This window comes from Clytia hemisphaerica, unplaced genomic scaffold, assembly GCF_902728285.1.
Source record: "Clytia hemisphaerica strain Z4C2 unplaced genomic scaffold, Clytia hemisphaerica genome assembly, whole genome shotgun sequence".
In the NCBI taxonomy this organism is placed as follows: Eukaryota; Metazoa; Cnidaria; class Hydrozoa; order Leptothecata; family Clytiidae; genus Clytia; species Clytia hemisphaerica.
The window spans coordinates 1,383,006-1,403,749 of NW_027103699.1; the positions used below are offsets into that span (position 1 = coordinate 1,383,006).

General features: G+C 34.5%; 3 protein-coding genes and 1 long non-coding RNA gene across 4 annotated transcripts; all 4 read right to left on the bottom strand.

Annotated features, from left to right (window-relative positions):
- On the bottom strand, window positions 1–942 carry LOC136803933 (sex-determining region Y protein-like). Its single transcript, XM_067060654.1, has 2 exons — window positions 826–942; window positions 1–669 (listed from the first exon to the last, which is right to left on the bottom strand). Exons 1-2 carry the CDS (start codon window positions 940–942, stop codon window positions 1–3), a joined length of 786 nt encoding a protein of 261 aa, XP_066916755.1.
- Window positions 943–3,682: 2,740 nt separating this feature from the next.
- LOC136804038 (uncharacterized) lies at window positions 3,683–8,502 on the bottom strand. The gene is made up of 3 exons (XM_067060779.1): window positions 8,189–8,502; window positions 7,237–7,596; window positions 3,683–4,928 (listed from the first exon to the last, which is right to left on the bottom strand). The coding sequence occupies exons 1-3, from the start codon at window positions 8,465–8,467 to the stop codon at window positions 3,912–3,914; spliced, it is 1,656 nt and encodes a 551-aa protein (XP_066916880.1). The 5' UTR covers window positions 8,468–8,502; the 3' UTR covers window positions 3,683–3,911.
- Window positions 8,503–10,760: 2,258 nt separating this feature from the next.
- Window positions 10,761–20,744, bottom strand: LOC136803977 (uncharacterized). Its single transcript, XR_010846224.1, has 3 exons — window positions 20,366–20,744; window positions 12,083–12,178; window positions 10,761–11,269 (listed from the first exon to the last, which is right to left on the bottom strand). It is a non-coding gene; the product is annotated as an uncharacterized lncRNA (long non-coding RNA).
- Window positions 12,928–17,901, bottom strand: LOC136803914 (uncharacterized). The gene is made up of 5 exons (XM_067060636.1): window positions 16,702–17,901; window positions 14,882–16,401; window positions 14,191–14,590; window positions 13,831–14,039; window positions 12,928–13,713 (listed from the first exon to the last, which is right to left on the bottom strand). Exons 1-5 carry the CDS (start codon window positions 17,899–17,901, stop codon window positions 13,707–13,709), a joined length of 3,336 nt encoding a protein of 1,111 aa, XP_066916737.1. The 3' UTR covers window positions 12,928–13,706.

A 20,744-nucleotide genomic window follows, 5' to 3' on the forward strand; every position in this document is an offset into this window, starting at 1 on the left:
TTAAAATTGATGGTCTTGAAAATTCTTCTTGTAGAAGTGACGGTCTTGAAAATTCTTGTTGTAGAATTGATGGTCTTGAAGATTCTTGTTGTAGAAGGGATGGCCTCGGAAATTCTTGTTGTAGAAGGGATGGTCTTGAAGATTCTTGTTGTAGAAGGGATGGCCTCGGAAATTCTTGTTGTAGAAGGGATGGTCTTGAAGATTCTTGTTGTAGAAGTGATGGTCTTGAAAATTCTTGTTGTAGAAGTGATGGTCTTGAAGATTCTTGTTGTAGAAGTGATGGTCTTGAAGATTCTTGTTGTAGAAGTGATGGTCTTGAAAATTCTTGTTGTAGAAGTGATGGTCTTGAAGATTCTTGTTGTAGAAGGGATGGCCTCGGAAATTCTTGTTGTAGAAGGGATGGTCTTGAAGATTCTTGTTGTAGAAGGGATGGTCTTGAAGATTCTTGTTGTAGAAGGGATGGTCTTGAAGATTCTTGTTGCAGAAGTGATGGCCTTGGAAATTCTTGTTGTAGAAGTGATGGCCTTGGAAATTCTTGTTGTAGAATTGATGGTTTTGAAGATTCTTGTTGTAGAAGGGTTCGTTTTGAAGATTCTTGTTGTAGAATTTATGGTCATAAAGATTCTTGCTGCCGTTGTTCTTTTGTAAAAATAGATAGTTTTGGTGATCCTATTTGTAAAATTAATGTTTTTGAAGATCCTACTTGCACAATTGATGGCTTTTGAGATCCTACTTGTACAATTGATGGATTTGAAAATCCTATATTGTAAAATTGATGGTTTTGAAGATCCTAAGTTGTAGAAGTGATTGTCTTGAAGATCCTACTTGTAAAATTGATGGTTTCAAAGATCCTATTTGTAAATTTGATGGTTTTGAAGATCCTACTTGTAAATTGAAGGTTTTGAAGATCTCACTTGTAGAATTAATTGTTTTGAAGATCATGCTTGTAAAATTGATGGTTTTGAAGATCCTACTCGCTAAATTGATAGTTTATTTGACATAAAAAAGTTGTTTTGGAAAAGTGTCAATTTTTGTGACACCTTACTGTCAGAGATGTTATCATGCTCAAGGTGTGAAAAATTGTCGAATTTTTTTTATTTTGAAGCTAAATAAAAGTTAGGAATTTACAGAAAATTTCATGGCAAAAGCTCTATTATTTCAGTAGCTATTACCAATAATTTGACCTCTGAACAGAAACAGCCCCCCCCCTAGGCCCATGCTAGACCAAATACTCGAGTGACTTAGGGCAAGTCTCAGAAACCTAACAGTTTACCCTAAGTTTTCGCTACCAATAGCAGCCAGATTCAGAGATCCACTTAGGGCTCTAAAGTGCCTCTATACCTTAAGGTTTCAGAACCCGGTTGTTACGTAATTAAATATTAACCTAAAAATTAATTATCAAAGAAATTGTAATCATGACATCATAATTTGGTCGAATTTGGTGACGTCATGAATCGTATAATCGCTATAATATTAAAAATACATGTCCAATCTTTCCCAAATTTGAACCAAAGATGCATCTAACTCAAATGTAACTTTTTGAAAAAGAAAATTTGGAAAAATTTAATGACGTCAGCAAAAAATAGCATTTTTCGATTTTTTGCATTTTTTGCTGACGTCATCAAAATTTTCAAAGAATTTTTTCGTTGAAAAGTTCGGCATCATTAAGATGCATCTTTGGTCCAAATTTGAGAAAGATTCGACATGTACTGATAGAGCTAGAGCTAATTTACGATTTATGACGTCATAAAATGATGACGTCATAATTCACACTTTCTTTAATAATTAATTTTTAGGTTAATATTTAATTACGTAACAACCGGGTCCTGTAACCTTAAGGTATAGGTCATCTAAAAATCCATAAGTGAATCCCTGAGAATGGGTGCTATTGGTCGCGGATTCGGGATTTGTGATTTTTAAAAATCTAGACACGCCCTAACTCACCCGAGTAGGGTTAAGGTATTTTTTACAATTAAGATCGTAATATTTGAGAAAAAAGGGAAATTCTCACGAAATCTTATAGCCACAATAAAATATGGAACGCTAGATTATAAGATTCAAAAGGTTCAAGAATAGTCCAGTAAGGTCCCAAATTGAAACACTGGATTATATTTAACAAAAATTAAAAGTGACTCCTTTGCAAAAACTTCAAATTTCGAAAATCGAAGAAATAACCAAAATTCTCAACATAGTTTGACGCATATTAGGGGAGTACAAATTTCCCAGAGGGGGTACGAATTTCATGGGAAAAAAAATACCGGGCGTTTTTATATCCTGGAAAATAAGTAATTCGGGATTACTTTTTTTCTGGGGAGTACTTATTTTTTGTTACACCGTCCCTAATTTAATTCCGACCCCTTACACCAACCCTTATTACGCCAGCGACGAAAAAATTAAGCCAATAAGAGCCGGCGTAAAATGTGCCGATAAAATGTAAATAGATGTAAACAGTGCCCTAAGATGGATTCAAACCTTTAGAATCTTTTTTATCCAACAAAAAACTTTTTCGTTTTTTCATCTGTTTTGTTATTTTGTTTATGCTGTGCGGCTATTAACCGTATTAAGAGCAAGAAGCAAAATGGTGAAGGACGGGTTTAAGCTGGTAAGTTTGGAAGACAAAAGCTTTTGCACTTAGTTGAAATCTGTCATTCAATTAATCTGGAATAGTATGACCTTCTCTAGAAATTTCGGGAAAATACATTTTGACGTATTTTGAAATTGCCCGATTAAAATGAGGGTCATTTTTCGTCTATTTTTCCCAAATTACCCTCAAAGTCATACTATTACTAACACAAATCGAGTCTAACTGTGTAATATGTAATATGTGAATATGTAATAGAAATGTTATATAAAGGATGGCTGCAAGCAAGCAACCAAACTGCACTCTTGTCATTTTCAAGCCCCCGTCAACCTGGTTGGCATAACATGACGACAGAAATGTCACCCGCAAGAACAAAAATCTCCATTTTTCATTTTTCTGACAAAAATTGAAAATTGAAAAACGAATTCATTTTTTGTGTTTTTTAATTCTTCAGAGATTTTTCCCCGGCGGGACGAGTGACCGGCCGGGCTGAAGAGAATCTTGGGACTAAAATATTGTCTTGACCGTGAAAGATCACCATCGATCCTACAGGACGGGGCACATATGATAAAACTTCACTGACGACGAGGAGAAGGACAGAAACTTCGCCTACATAGGAGAAAAATAAAAAATTAAAAATTGAATCTCAATTTTTCATTTTTCTATTTTCAATTTAAAAACAAAAATGGAAAAATGGAAAAATTCAATTTTCATTTCATTTTTAGTGGAAAAAATTGAATGGGCGGAAGTACTCTTAGGTGCCAAATAAACGGTCCCCCCCCGCTTGTTAATTTTTCGAAAATTTTCCAACCCCCCCGGACCTTATTAGGACCCCCCCGTTTATTAATTTTAAAGAATATTTTCAGTTGGCTAAAAGAAGTCCCCTTATTTTGCTCCAAAAAGCCTGATTTTAGCCTATATTTACCTAATTTTTGGGTTTTCATAAGTACAATTTCCAACCCCCCGGGCAATTAGGTCCCCCCCGTTTATTGAAATTTCAAAAATTTTCCAACCCCCCCGTTTATTCGAACCCCCCCGTTTATTTGGCACCTAAGAGTACCCACGCATTTGAATTGGATATGATCCTCCATAGAAAAAATAGAAACTGAAAATAGAATCTTAAAATAGAAAATAGAAACTGAAAATAGAAAATAGAAACTGAAAATAGAAAATAGAAACTGAAAATAGAAAATAGAAACTGAAAATAGAAAATAGAAACTGAAAATAGAAAATGGAAACAAATCAAATCATCCAAAAAATAGAAATACGAATACACTAAAAACGAATTTTAACTTGTGTCGATTTGACCAATGAACACATCCGTCAATTTTCAATATTGATTGAAACTGTACTTATCCCATCTCTCTCTTGGGAAACTGTCGGCACGCTGGACTTGATGGTGTGGATACCTGTGAATAGTAGGCAATCGGACTTGTTGAAACCGTGGTGAGAAAAATGGACGTGAAATGCCAACACCTTCGAATCCTGTGGGATGTAAATCTCTAGACCCCGCTCTTGGAACAAGTGAAAGCCTTGGACGAGTAGCCATTCTTGGAAACACAGATACAAGACCACATTTCGGATTGGAAGCGAATCTAGGAGCTGCAGGAAATAATCTAATTGGTTGATGACTCACAGCAGCCAATGATTGCTTAACTTGGTTCAATGCCAGCTTTGGAGGTCCAACCTGGCTGATCCCTCGATGGAATCTTGGCCCATAACGAATTTCACTTTTTTGCATTTTAGCGGTATTTAGATTTGGATTTAAACCAGTATTTTTGAGAGGGAAATGTTGATTTGATTTCTGAATATGTCGAGAATGCACTCTACCCCCTTGGAATGTCGAGGAGTTTGGACGTGCTTGTATAATGAGGTTTTGTTGATCCAGGATTGATGGCTGGTGAGATTTCGAGGAGTAAGCTTGTGATTTAGGTATCACAAAATTTTCGTCAAATCTTTCTTTTGGTGGATTTGAAGTCAAATCTTTTGATTCTAACTTCATTTGAGATCTGTCAGTACTCCAGAAACGTCTTTCAGAGTAATTCGCTAAAATAGAGGTTGATGGCGAAGTTGTAACAGCTTCTTGGTCCGATCTCGATTTTGATTGGTTCCAATAACGTTTTGGAGACTCCTCGGAAGACTTTGAAAGAGAAAGTTTCATTTTTCTATTGGTATTGAATTTCTGATTTTTCTTTTTAGCGCTTCGCAGTTTTTCCATTCGTTCCTTTGGAATTTTTCGTTTATTGTTCATACTATTTTCAGTGAACAAAGTAATGTCAATGTCATGCTTATTACAATAATCTTCTATCAGTTCGTTATAGAACTTGTACGATTCACATCTGACCATCTGAAGTTATCAAAAGAGAACAAATACAACCGTTTTTCATATGAACAATTTCATGACAACACGAAGCTTAACCCTATTATTATCAGGCTTTTTCGGATTTTGTATTCTCAAGGGGGGGGGGGTGTTTTCCACCAGCCTTGCATAACTTTTGATCTAGAAAAGGTATCGACTTGAAATTTGGCACAAATGGTCTTTACCATAAAAGGAGTTCATAAAAAAAAATTTGGGTTGATGACGTAATCATAAAGATGATGACGTCATCACAAAGTTTCACAATTATCGCTTACCAATGAAAAAGTACTATTCAATAAAATAGCAGTTAAAGTTGAACGAATGGAGATTTTTCAATTCTGTTTTGAATTTCTAAAAGCCAAAAAGAATATGTTTAACATATTTGCTGGTTTTTAACATACTAATAAAATCGAGGTTTAAAATCTATGCAGAAAATGAGTAAATTTTTAAAAAAACAATGACGTCATTTTTGATGACGTCAGCACTTTTTGAAAATTTTTAAAATATTTTTTAAAATTTATCATTGATACCTAAAACCTGTCAAAATTTGAAGTCAGTTGGATGCCTAGATCTAAAGTTATGCTAAATTTAAGATTTTGGGATTTTACAGGGTTTTAGCTGGATTTTATGATATGCCTGCACAAAAAAGTCATAAAACCTGATGGTGTATAATTGTAAAATTTGGTATACATGCTGCTAATAGGATTATATTAAAAGTCAAAAACTTTCAGAGTGTTAAAAAAAATTTTCAGTGAGCTATTAGCAAAAGAGTGCCAGCCTGGTGGAAAACACCCCCCCTGATAAAAATAGGGTTAATATTGGGCCAAAGCTTACAATAAATTAAACAGTTCACAATCTCATCTTTCTGAAATGGATAAGAAAATGTTGATTTTAAGTTAAAATAAACCAGCTGCGCTGGAAGGTCAGCCCAATAAGCTTAAAACGACGATTAGAAGGAAGTACAATCAAGAAACCTAATTCGTTGTTAAAGTCAAAGAGGTTGAAAAGCTCATTTTGGCTGAAACTTCAGACGAAAAAATGTTTAACACAAAGTTGGATTTGTCCAAAAGTGGACATGGGATAGATGTTGGAATTTCACCTTTGGGGGGTACTAGGTTTACGAGGTGACGGGGTGTCCGAGCAGAAAGTCGACCCTTTGAGAGACAAAATTTTGATTTTGGGATCCTTTGAGAGACTTTCCTAAAATTTTGGTAGATTTTTTCCAAATTTCGGTTTGATTTTCACCAAATTTTGGTCAAAACTTCTGGAAATCGTGTCCTTTTTAGGCCTTTTTAGAGAAATATTTTCGATTTTCGTGATTTTGGGACCCTTTTAGAGACTAACTTATGAATTTGTACCCCTCTGAGAGACTTTTCAGGCCTGAAAAAAGGTACCCTTATGGTTCGCATCCATTTTGCCTAAGTAAACCCCCCCGGGAAATTTCACCTAAATCTGTTCGTTAGAATGTCTTAAACCTGTTCGTTATTCTCTGAGAAAGTATATCCGAGGCGGTCGCTTTAGATGTTCACTGTTCACTGCAGCTTTCGTCACATTTGTCAGATTGATTTAAATGACGTGTTGAACTAAGTAGGCCCCTAGTATAATGTGAATGAGTGCATTTTATATTGAGGAAGCTGCGTCGAAAATTCCGTTCAGTTTCGATAACTCAATCAAAAGTTATGATGATTCCAAGTTTCTGTTAATGTTACGCCACACTTTGACGTTCATTTCTCTGCTTCCTACACACAAAAACTCTCTCCAGACAAGAAAGCCTCAAAACCAATCATCAAAAACTTTCTTTTATACTGTCTATTTATTTACAATGCATTAGCTTCTTTCAATTTAATGAATAAACAAAAAAAAATTCATTTTTACTACTTTCTTCTTTTATATAGTGTTCTTTTATTATTCTCATATTATGCGCAAATCATAATAAATGAAGTGACGTGTTTCTTTTCTCTTCCAATAGAAAATATTTTTCGCGCCAAAGTTTTACCGATAACTTGTTTTCCGAAAATAATCCGAAATCGGATTTTTTTTTTGCCGTCTTATGATGATGATGGAAGAAGAAGAAAATTTTACCTATTTGAATGCTCAGCTTAGGCTGACCAATAAATGAATTAGAGTAAGTATATTAAAGCTGAGCCTCAGTAAAAATTCACTACCTCTCATCGTTAGTTCAACTTGTACTTCCTCCCTTAGAACTTGTTAAAAACAATAGCCTTCATAGCTCACATAGTATTTTAAATTTTGTTGTCGGGAACAAGATTTTGAAAATTTTAAAATAAATTCTTACGCGTTTTGACATCATATTTGGATCTTCCAACTCCTTCATTTTATCTCTACATAGAGCTTCTCGCTTGATGCCACATAAAGCGAGAAATTTCTTTGGTAAAAGATTTCTTGTTTCGCGTGAATCATACATGGTCATAAATGCCAGAGCTTCTTTACTTCTTGGGAATTTCTCCATATTGAATGATCCGATTTTCATTGCACATGCCATTTTTTCACGACGAGGATTTTTGGCTTTGTTTTCGATTACCATTTCTTTACTTTCACTTTTGTTTTCGAGAAGTTTCATCGGATCGATGTTGTTTTCAACACAATATTGTTCAGCAAATTCGTTAAAATTTTTGTTGGATTGTCGGTTAAGGTTCTGTTGAAATCGAAAAAATAGAGACATCTCAAAACACCTGAGGAGAAGGGGAGACAACAAAACCCTGGGTTGAATTTTTCAGCTCGAAAGGACTGTTGTCACATGCAAAACACTTTGGAAATTGCATTAGTTAAAAGCTTTAAACGGGTATGTTAAATTTCTCAGCTCAACCCAAGAAAACAGCGTCAATGTGACGTTTTCTTAATGTGAAAAGTTTATTTTCCCAAGTTACATTGAGAAGTGAAAGCTCATTGAAATTGTCAATGCGAAAATAAATTTATTTTCCCTTTTTGACAATCCCATTCAGGTTAAAGGTTTTGTTTTTAAATAGGAGTCTGCTTACTCATCAATTTCAATTCACAAGCTGTTTTACATTGGATTGACACAGATGTGGAGCAAGATTGGTCAGAAAAAGGAAAAGAAAAACATTTTTTGCTTATATCAGCATAATATAACAATAAGAAAACACTGTCCTGATATAAAATATGTATCTGGTATGAAACGGGAACAATTATGTAAAAATAAAACCTTCAAGTTAACAGACTCTCTACTTCGAAAAGACAAAATATCTTAAAGAATTAACTTCCAATACCTGTTTTCGCTCTTTTTTGTTTGCACCTGGAACATTAGGATATCTTTTCTTTCTACACTCTCTTCTAGAAAGTGTTTGTTCATGTTGGAAAGCCCTCACAACTTCATCAGGAACAATACCAGCTAACTCATGAGGTTGGTACCAACCCATTGTTTGAAGAGGACGTTGACTTCGCAAGATTTTTCCAGATTCACCACAGTTGGATTCATTCTTAACATCTTTGAGGGATACCTTCGATTGATTAATTTGCTCGTTGTTAAGGTTTATTATCTTTTCCATATTTTGTCGAATTTTTAAACTTTTTCTTTAAAACTAAAAAAGAAAAAAATATTACATGCATTCTTGTTTGGAAATGAATTCATTTAGGCTCAACAGATTCACCAGATTGGAGGTATTTAGCAAGAAGATCAAAATATTTGCCGGAATTAAAAAGAAACATTTTTACTGTAGAGAAAAACAGGTAAACCGACCGAATTTGTACCCAACCCTGGAGATGATAACCAATGAATATATGTAAGTTGCACGCTTGAACCAGCGAGACTAAAAATTAGAATTGGAAACAAAAAATATAAATCTATTTACAAAAAATAACACAAAAATAACCAAAAACTACAAAATTACAAAACACAATTAAATCTAACGAAGGTTACTACGAAATGCTTCATTCGCATGCGATATTCGAAACAAAACCGACTAAAGAAAAATTTCTAAGAGGCAATATTGCAAAAACTGAAATGATTGGTGCCATAAAAAGTCTTACATTTGCAATATTTTGTCTTTCAGATTTCAGTAAAGTCATTTGTGCTTTCTTTAAATCACTCACGAATTTACGTTACTCAACTTGTTGAAAGGCAACAATAACGTTATCAGGTACAAAACCAAATAATAATTCTTGTTGATACCTTAAAGAAAGAAATTTTGGCAGGAAAAAAAAAATTTTTTTAGAGGGAATTTAATTTGGCGTTTGCTGAAAAATTTATCCTTAAAATGGTGTAAAAACAGCAAATAAAATGCAAAAACACCTTTAAAAGAGATCATATTTTTAAAAAGTTTAATTTGGCGGATTCTGGCCAAATCCACCAAATTTTTTTTTCTTCCTTTAAGGTAATAACTCTTGTTGATAATATCCCATTGTCTCAAGACCCTTCAAGAGGTCTTTAACTTCTTAAAACTTTCTTTGAACCTCTTGCAGTAGTTTGTTTACTGGTTAACGAAAAATCTTTAGCTTGAACGTAGTGTTTTTCCTCACCAGTCTTCCAATTTAACGATTATTTCACCTTCAGAAAGACTCTTCAGTGTCACATTTTGATTCTGAGTTTCATCATTTGTACTGTCGTCTAGAATATTCTTCTCTGAAAAGTCAAGATTCTGTGAAGCTGACTCAGGATCGTTTTTATTTAATGAAATTTGTTCTTCATTACTGTTCTTTTTCTTTTTCTTCTTTTGTTGTTCTTGTAGCAACTTTAATATTCCTTTATTCTCGATAAATGATTTCAGATTAAAATTATGTTGGGTGCAATGCTCTTCGACCAGCTCATTAAAATATTTGAATGTTTAAATGGGTTAAAAAATCTCCAAATTTTAATAAACGGGTGGAGGGAGGGCTAATGTACCTCTACATACCCCAAAAGTAAGGCAGAATTATAGACTGCCGAAAAAATTTCCAATAATAATAAACGGGGGGGGGGTCCTGATAAGGTCCGGGGGCTGCAAAAAATCGAGAAATTAACAAGCGCGGGGGCCCGTTGATAAGGCACATTAGAGTACAGCGTTTCTCGCAAAGGGGTTGGTCAAATCAGTTATGACGATGAAAAAATGAAATGTGTAATAATTCGACAAGGCGCCCAAGGGCGTGAAGGCCCAGCTAAAAAAATCTGTAATAGAGACAAAATACAAGGATACTTGCGCAAAATTATGATTTTTCTATAATTTCCGCTTTTGTTTTATCTTATGACTTACAGTAGATTGATTAAAACGAATTGATTGATTAATCTTAAAACGAATTTTTCAGTTATTCGAAGTAAATTCTTATCCCCCTTGGATCTTCGAATAACCGGGAGTCTACTGTTTTTTTTTCACATTGTAGGGATCGATGATCAAACAACTGGACGACCCAATTTGCATTCCCAAGGGGCTGTGTAAGGAGTAAGAGTTCCTGAATATGTAAATATTAATAGCAGTTTTTAACATGAAATATATCTAGACATTGTCACTTTTTAATGGTACTAAAAAAATGTCCCTTCACTATTTCACCCCACCCCCCTTTTTTTGAAGGGAAAATTGTACCCTTCGTTTGCAAAATTGATTATTACTTTGTAAAGATAGTAAAAAAATCTCCCGTCACTATTTCACAAGTTGTCTGATATGGAGAGTTCTACCATGACCACAGACAAAGAAAGTTTTGAAGTTTTGCTTGAAATAGAAGAGTTGACTACTAAATGACGATAAATTGAGCGGAGATCATATTGCCTTGTCCCGTTAAAGTTGCCGATTGAACTACGGGATGCTTCGATTGGTATCATGTTTTGAAAAGGGGAATGTAAAAAAATGATAAATACGTCAGTCTCAAATATAATGTATATTTATTTTAATAGCCTATTGTTTTTTAACAAATTAAAAAAGCTGAGCAAGTAAGTGGCAATGAAATGTCAAAAAAAATCATAAATTCCGGGTTAGCCTCGGAAATCTGAGTTACCCAAATGAAACACAAGTAAATTGAATCAAGTGAGTCGAGTACTATCAAGTTAGCCGAGTAATATCAAGTTAGCTGAGTAGTGTCAAGTTAGCTGAGTAATATCAACCTAGCCGAGTAGTATCAAGTGAGCCGAGTATTATCAAGTTAGCCGAGTAATATCAAGTGAGCCGAGTAATATCAAGTGAGCCGAGTAGTATCAATTGAGCCGTGTAAAACCAAATAAACTGAGTATAACAAAGTATTCCAAGTGTATTCTGGTGAGCCAAGTGAATCGAGGGGAATCCTTTAAATCAGAGTTAACTGTGTAAATCCAAGTTAGCTTTGTATATATAAATCCAGATTGACCAGAGTAGCTATACACTGAATGATGTGGACTTTGATGAACCCTGAAAAATAAAAACAAAAACGAAATTACCCAAACAGTCGGAACAACTGGAGTATACTACCATGTTCATAAATCGTAAAGCTCAAGTGCAGCGTAAGCTTGTTCCAAGTTTTGGAAGACTTTCATAATTATGTCCACCGCCCGTTAGGAAGATACTTGCTTTTTGTTGAAAATTGAGGCGTGCAGGCATTTATAGGTCACAATTTTTTCACACAACATAAAGAACCCGAGATGAAATCTGATCATGATGTTTTACAAATACAAGTGAAAATCTCATTTCCAGGGCAGCTACCTTAAAGGGATAACCAGATAAAAAATAAAATTCAGCCCAAAGATTCCTTCCATAGTCCTTAGCAAAACCTCCAAATTTTACAGGCTACTTGTTTTTCAAAGTCGAAATATTTAGGTTTGTAATTTTTAATTTCTGCTGGAAAACAATAGAATTTCAACATGAGGTACGTGTGAAGTACGAAAAACTGAGATTTCTAATTGTCATATCTCGAATCTGAATTATTTCTCAAAAATATTTGGAGGGCTTACTAAGGACCGTGGAAAGAATCTTTTAGCCAATTTTCATATTTTATCTGGTCATCCCTTTAAAAGTTTTAAACAAAAAGGACAAAAAATTACGAATCAAAAAAAGAAATCCTTCTCTAGACTCTAGACTATAACCAACAATGAGCTTCTCTTTACCACGCTTCCCCCAACCTCACAAAGATTTTGCAGTAAATAGTAATACACAACTTGATTTTTCACTTAAGTCATTAGGTTACCAAGCCTTTTAAATCCTGAAGAAAATCAAATTCAAACTCACCTTAAGATTGGGTATCAATCAATCAGTGGAACCAATCAGTCTGGATATGATGTACCATAACAGTCTTGATGTATATGGATGATAGATGGTCCAAAACTGTACAAAAAGAAAAACAAATATGATTCTTATTAAGAGCCATTATCTGTAAGAATCAGGCAGTATGAGGAAACTGAGGAAGTGACTTTCTCAGAATTGGCCAATTTTTATATATATGGTAGGTATGAATGAGGTGAGCATCCTGTCAAATTTTTTTGGCATAACTCCAAGCGGTTCAGGTTTTATGGCAATTTGAATTTTCAAATTTTAGGGTCTACCGGCAAGAAAAAATCAACAATTGAATGAAATAGGTACTTTGGCATTAAACTATGTTTAAATAATTGGAAATAAAACACCTAGAACTTCATAACATGAAAATATACACAACTTTTAACAAGAAAATCAAAAAATATCACCTCCAAAATATCCGGTCAGCTAAAAATCATGGCTCAAAACCAGGTTTTCGCTCCGCATGGCAAAGTTTGCGCCATTTTGGAGGCCAAATTGCTCAAAATTGGCTCACCTGTAAGAGCTAATTTTTCTATTTCCTAAAACTAGGCCCAGAATACTTTACAGGAAAAAACATTGAGACCTATCACTCATACAGATTTTTCATAATGGCGGCCTGAACTTGCGAGAAATTTTTTTTTTGACAAAAAAGTATGGTTTTTGGCGCCATTTTAAAAAAGTATCCATCACTTTCAAAGGGTCATTTTTGGTTTTTCTTGTAGAGCAACTGGAGTACTTTCAGAATAAGAAATAAAAAAAAGGGTATTTTTTGATATTTTTGAGCAATTTAACACCAAAGATTTTTTAAAGTACTGTCCGATTTAGGGCAATTTTGCCCCGGTAACTAACCAAAACGACATGGTAGACATGATAATCTCCTTTCTAAAGGTATTGCTGAAAATTTTGTGGTATTTTCCTAATTAAAAAGTCAAAATAACAATAAAAGCAAAATGGAAACGGCCTATTTTGTCATTTTTGAGGCAAAAATAGGCCAAAATGACCTCGAGGCTAAAGAATTTGCTGATCCGGAGCCCGAAACTGATGAAAATTAAGAAAAAAATTACTAAAGATTATTCCTGGGTCTTAAAAATAACTATTGAAGAAAAAATATGCTAAATATGTTAGAAATACATTATGTTGATATGCCTCCAAAGGTTCTTGTTCTGTCAAATCCTTCAATTTTAAATATTTTAGACTAGAACCCAGTCTTTCCACTGACGACCATATCAAATATTTACAGAAACTTTATCGATAAAAGGGTAAGACTCTATAGTGTCCTTCTGGGGACTTGAAGAACTGTCGTTACTCTGAAGAATATTTAACAGAAATTTGTTAAAATGGTAATAAATGGTAATAGAATAAGTGAAGTAAATATAGCTGAAAATTTGTAATAAAGTAGTAAATTTATGAATAAATAAGAAATTACTTAATTGAATTATTATTATTATTATTATTATTAAAAAGTAAATTTAATGAGTAAGTTTTGAATCAATTTAGTTTCAAGGAATTATAATTCATCATCAATATACATCTTGACATGTTTTGCTATCAGATAGTTTATGCAACAAGTTTGGTCACATCAGTTCCTGAAAGAAAAAAAAGCTGGTCTTTAAAAATTTGATGGTTATTTCAAAATACGAAGTTTGAATTTGTAAAAATTAGGAAAATTGTATACTAAGTGATTTTTAACATCAGAAATTCACCTTTTTTTGAATTCTGTCTTAGCTTGTTTAAAGTCCTCCTCTGAAAGAGCTAAGAAGCGTCGATTAACAGGAGTAGGAGCAGATATAACACAAATAACATCGTCAGAAGAGTATTCATTGATATCCGGAGTATTAGGGTGTACAAAAGCATTCTTTTCAGCTGACATGGCATATCTCATGCATGAGACAGTGACAAGATTAGACATCACCTACAATAACAAAGAGAATTGGAATTTTTTATATAACATCTCTGAAACACCAAATATTGAGAAATGGCATTCCTTGAAAAACATCCCTGGTAGCTTTAGAAATGTTTAATTTTTTTTTATAATTAAAGTTTTTAATCAATTCAAAACTCACTTCCATTATCTGTCCAGGATACCATTCAGATCCAAACTTGACTACTACCCATTGGTCGTTACAATATTTTTCACATGAAAAAGCAGCACTGATTTGTAATGCTTCTTGCTGGATTTCTTCATTCATTAAATTCTCCTCGTTATTGTCATCATCAAATTCTTCATCATCTTCCTCTCCTTCAATCTCTATATTTCCTTCTTTTGGATCTTTCAGCTTTCCCTCTCGATAAAGTCTTGACCATCTTGAAAACAGACTTTTAATTTGCTTTGGTGTAACATATTCAGCTGGTTTTAATTGGTTTCGTATGAAAAGTGATGCCTGCTCAGGAGTACTCTTTTTCCCATCCTTTTCACCTTTGATGAAGATGTCATACAACAACGACTTTTGCAAAGAGGTGAACCTGAAGAAAAAGAGAAAAATGGAATTGGTGAAATTGGTGATATTGGTATCCAGAACATCAAACTAACACATCATTTTGAATTGGAAGAGAACATGAAAAGGGACCGAAAATGACGTCCAATGAAAATTACTTTGGAAAAAATAAACAAAAGAGAACAGATTATGAAGAATTTATACTAAAAATATGGATATGAAGTATTATAATTATTGAAATGGTGAATATAAATAGAACTTTATTAGTAAAAATGCTTCTGTACTTGGTACACTATTCGTTACATACATATATAAATACCTAAAGTTTGATCTTGTTGGAAGTGCCCAACCTTCTTTTGCAAATAGGTTCATCTCAGGAACTTGCTCACAAGCCTCAGACATTCGTATAATTGAAGTAGCAGCTTCTTGAGCATTGGGGTGTGAATGATTATGTTGTGACATTAATCCTTTCATTCTTCTCACAAAACCAGACTTTACTTGGTCCATAGATGATTTGGCATTTACTGTAGAATGATTTCCAGCATCAATATGAGTTTCAAGATCTGTAACATTAGTGAACGACTTACAGCAATCATATTCAGGGCAGAACAACAGCTTACAGAGACTTCTGGATTCTCTTGGCTTGACATTTTTGTTTGGTTGTTTGATAACTCTTTGTTGGGCTGAGACGTAAGATGAAACTTGTTTACCTCCATTTGTGAATGTAACATCGCTGTACTTTTGTATAACTCCGCTTCCAATGCCAAAATACTTCCAAAATACCATGTGATCCTCTTTGAAGACGATAGAGTGGTATGAACTGATGTTCGAGATTTTGGTTCCCATTACCTTTGTTTTAGAGTTATCAATTTCCATGACACCAATTTTTGTGTTTTGCAAACCTCTTCCATATTGGAGGGCTTCTTTGATGTCAGTGGATGATAGAATGTCATTACCAGCATCAACAAAGCTTTTCATGACTGACTTTGCACCAGCACTCTCTCTATCACATTGATCTTTTCCTTTGCAGGGTTCATTGTAATCGTAACGTAATAGGTCGAATCCGTGCTTCTTAGACATTTTCAACAAACCCTCTGCACAAAAGTTACCATGGTAGCAGGAAGCATTGTCGGATTTAACATACAATGAGTTAACATCTGGTTCATCATTCCTAAATTCAGCTAAAACTTCATCTGCCAAACACAAGACATCAGCAGCACCTTGATCACACCGCTGCAGTGCAGTGAAGTAGACACTTTTCTTCAATTGATGACCCTCTTTTTTGAAGAAAACATCCACATGCAAAGACATGCCCTTTTTTCCGAAATAATTCTGCTGCCCTTCTCGAAACTGTGATGGCAAAATCTTTTGGCAAAAGTCTTTCAGCCAGAATGCAGTATTGGGAGATAGGTTTTCCATACACCAAACCTTTGCTTTTCTTTGTTGCACATCTCTCAAAATGTGGCAGATATAGTCTTGGATACTTTTGATTGCAACATTGATGTCATACATGGTACCCTCATCTGCTTGGAACCTTTCTGCTAACATTTTCGCGTCAGCCATAGATTTGGAAAGTTGAAAACAGTCCTCACAAACTTCATCAGGATTGTTGTGTTCAGCTTGAAGTTCTGACATTTTCGGATCTGATAAAGCATAGTTAATATTGTGAGATGCAATGTTACTCTCTTCAAAACAATGAATTGGGTATGTTGTCTTGAGGTATCGCTTTCCTCTTTCTAGGGCAGAAACTAGGCTTTTATCATCAAATCTTTCAGCAATCTTTTGTAGGTCAGCAAACCCATTTAAACCAGCTGCTGTCAAATCATCAAGGCCAGCTAAAACAAGAAGTCAAACAAAAATAGAAACCTTTGAAAGTGAAATTGTGTTCTATGAAAAGCGAATCAAAATATATTTGTAATAAGAATAACCTGAAGAGAGCTTTTAAAATTAGATGAGCTTAGTCTTAAAAAAGGACTTTTGTTCTGAACAACACAAGAAAAGATTTCCTAGATAAGGTAGAAGATCTAAAACTTTCTGTAAGTGAACCGATACATTACCCAAACACTTTCTCTTTGAAGGTTTAATTTCTTTCAAAATCCGCCAAAGAGTCATCTCTGATAATGGTTGATATTCGCTTACATTACAAAACTTTTGATACAACGCAATAGTATGACTATACTTGGATGTTAACACAGCATGTGCTACTTTTTCTTCTAAACCATTGTCGTACTTTACAGTAGTGACTCCATATGCTACGTCCTGCAGTAAACCACTGGTGAAAACAAAGTCAAGGAAATGCTCACATTTGTCGATATCTAGTTTATGTCTATTATGCTTTTCTTTTGTTGGTATGGTTAAAGTCTCATTACTTGCCCTCCACCTTCGTGCTTGATCAACCTGATACTTCGTGCATCCAAACAAATCTATCAGCTTCTCTTTGGAAAACCTAGTAGGTTCGATGAGTGATAGAATGACCATTTTACTTGTACTGTCTCCTTTTTTATATAGTTCCTGGTAATATCTAATGTCATCATCAATTTGTATGTCTTCATCTGAAGCATCAGAATCAGACAGAAAATTCAAAATGCTCTCATCTTGTCCAGGTGCGATTGATTCAGCAAATTTCTTCTTGAGTAGTACTTTAGCTCTTTGATATTTTTGTTTAATCTTGGTCTTAGTTGTTTCAGACAGGTCTTCAACGTGTTTTCTCTTTACTTGAAATTTCAGAGGGCTTCCTTCTAATGCTTCCAGAGCAACAGCTAACGGATTTTCATTGAGACAAGAATTACCAGCAACAAAGCTGTCCGGAAGTACATGCTCTTCAGGTTCATATAATGGATCTTTATTGTTTGTTTCAGACTCTGAAGGATTAGCATTAGGTTCATTGATATCAATTTTGTGTTGAAGACAAAATGCAGCACCTATTGGTACGTTGATATTGAAAAGCTTAGCAAAGTGACACAGTTCTGAGTAATTAGCTGTTATAACACTTTTGCAAGACTTCTGTCCTCTACTAGGTCTTGGATGATCTGGGTGGAAACAATACTTTGGCTGTCTCCAAAACTTGCCATTATCATCTCTGTGTTTACCACAGAGCCTTTCATTTTCATTTAGATTTCTACCTATCCTATTTTCGATAAGGTATCTTTCATTTTCATATTTCAAAGCTACTCCCCTAACCTTTAAAGAAAAAAGGTGCTGCTCGACACTGTCATTTAGTTCACCAACACTGTATAATGTTCCTTCTGTTCTATTTCTTCCTTTTCCACACTTCCCATTTCCATATAATGCACAACTTGTATAAAAATTGTAATCTTTATCCTTACTGGTAATCTCCATTTCCTTTTAGTTTCATTACTAAAATAAAAAATTAAAACATAGAAGTTGTTTCCAAACTAGTTTTCTTAAAACAAATGCACCCGCAACTTCACACAACCCTCATCTTGTAAAGGTATCATTCTGTCTGCCATTATGGAAATTTTCCCGCCTTTTTTTGGACAAAATGGTAGCATCAAAATGGAGACAAAAATGTAAACAAACTGCTATCCATGAAGTATTCCCTACACAGTGTTACCATCCAGACCAAATGAAGTTAAATATATAATGTTTTCAGAATATATTTTTTTCAATTCTGTAAATATTTGATATGGTCGTCAGTGGAAAGACTGGGTTCTAGTCTAAAATACTTAAAATTGAAGGATTTGACAGAACAAGAACCTTTGGAGGCATATCAACATAATGTATTTCTAACATATTTAGCATATTCTTTCTTCACTGGTTATATTTAAGCCCTAGGAATACTCTTTAGTATTTTTTTTTTTTTAATTTCATCAGTTTCGGGCTCCGGATCAGCAAATTTTTTAGCCTTGGGGGGGGTCATTTTGGCCTATTTTTGCCTCAAAAATGACAAAATGGGCCGTTTCCATTTTGCTTTTATTGTTATTTTGACTTTTTAATTAGGAAAATACCACAAAATCTTTAGCAATACCTTTAGAAAGGAGATTGTCATGTCTACCATGTCGTTTTGGTTAGTTACCGGGGCAAAATTGCCCTAAATCGGACAGTACTTTAAAAAATCTTTGGGGTTAAATTGCTCAAAAATATCAAAAAATACCCTTTTTTTTATTTCTTATTCTGAAAGTACTCCAGTTGCTCTACAAGAAAAACCAAAAATGACCCTTTGAAAGTGATGGATACTTTTTTAAAATGGCGCCAAAAATCATACTTTTTTGTCAAAAATAAAATTTCTCGCAAAATCAGGCCGCCATTATGAAAAATCTGTATGAGTGATAGGTCTCAATTTTTTTTCCTGTAAAGTATTCTGGGCCTAGTTTTAGGAAATAGAAAAATTAGCTCTTACAGGCGAGCCAATTTTGAGCAATTTGGCCTCCAAAATGGCGCAAACTTTGCAATGCGGAGCGAAAACCTGGTTTTGAGCCATAATTTTTAGCTGACGGGATATTTTGGAGATGATATTTTTTGATTTTCTTGTTAAAAGTTGTGTATATTTTCATGTTATGAAGTTCTAGGTGTTTTATTTCCAATTATTTAAACATAGCTTAATGCCAAAGTACCTATTTCATTCAATTGTTGATTTTTTCTTGCCGGTAGACCCTAAAATTTGAAAATTCAAATTGCCATAAAACCTGAACCGCTTGGAGTTATGCCAAAAAATTTTGACAGGATGCTCACCTCATTCATACCTACCATATATATAAAAATGGGCCAATTCTGAGATAGTCACTTCCTCACCCTGCCTGATCCTTACAGATAATGGCTCTTAACAAAAAGTACAATCATTAGGCATGACCTGGAGTAATACCTTTAAGGGAACATTTTTTGGCGAGAACTTATTTTGGCAAACAACTAAAGTCAGCAAAAATTTTTATTTTCGTGAGCACAAATTTTGGTGAATGGCCAGGCAAATCTTTCCTTTCTACTATATTAACTTTTTTTAATGATTGACGGCAAGAATCAATTTTGGTTAGAACTGAAATTGGTGAATTTCAAGTTTACCTGAAGTAAAATTTTTTTCTCCATTTCGACCAGACGATCTTAATCGAACGGAATTGAAATTCAATTGTCGAACACAATCGAATCTCAATCCAACAACCGAATTCTAGGTAATATTTGATTCGTTTGATTGAGATTTTCGTTTGAGTGATTGAATCGAATGCAATCGTAACCAATCGAACGCAATCGAACAACAAACTATCCGAAAATTGGGGTAAGGCTGATGGAATTTAATGATATTTTATCGTAATGGCGATCTTCAGAATTCGATGCGGCCAATTTTCATTATTCATTATGCGAGCAAAAAATTATCTCCATAATTATAAAAATCAAAGAAGCGCACTTTTAAAGAGATGGTAGGGCCGTACGGGTTCGTTTTTAAAGGATATTTGCCGGACCTGTTGTTTTGATCTTTCAAAATCTTGATGAAACGCCAAAAATAGCAAATAATGGCAACTTGGCGCAGCAGTTTTTTGAACCGATCATCGGTTTTTGTTCGATTGAGATCGTCTGGTTTCGAGTATCGACCGACCGACCCGACTGATAGATAGAATAGCTGTTTTCAAAATCAAAGCAGACGCCAAACAACCCGCGATAAGTGACCTGCGCTGCATTTTTTGTGAGTGGAATTGCCTGATTTCTTACCCCTCCTACCTAGCCCTTAATTTGAGAATTAACCTTGCAGATTTTTGTATTTCGACCGACCGACCGACCGACCGAAAGCTAGTGTCTTGTTGCTAAAGGCCAACATTCTTATGATACTACTGGAGCACACACAATAGAGATTTACCTTTATGAATGGCAGCAGCAGTCAGTGACAGTAAAATCTTGATTTATCCTCTTTACTTCTTGAACTCTTTACTTCTCAGTCTTTGAGAGAAAAAGAGATCACGTTGAACACTCCACGTTGAGTTGAAGATAGTCTATGTCATATGTAGGTGGTAGACTATACGAAATACAGACAATAACAAGATACGGTCTTCAGCCATATATCAACATATGGCTTTGCTCGGCTTTGCTAGAGGATAGATATTGTATGCTAGCCGACAGACGATCCCTGTCGATCCCGCTACATTATAGCGCTGAGTTTAGCCTGGAAAATATATGTACTCTCGCGGAACACCGCCTAATTGCTTTGCGTAACTAACAAACGGGCACTGTGCAGATGA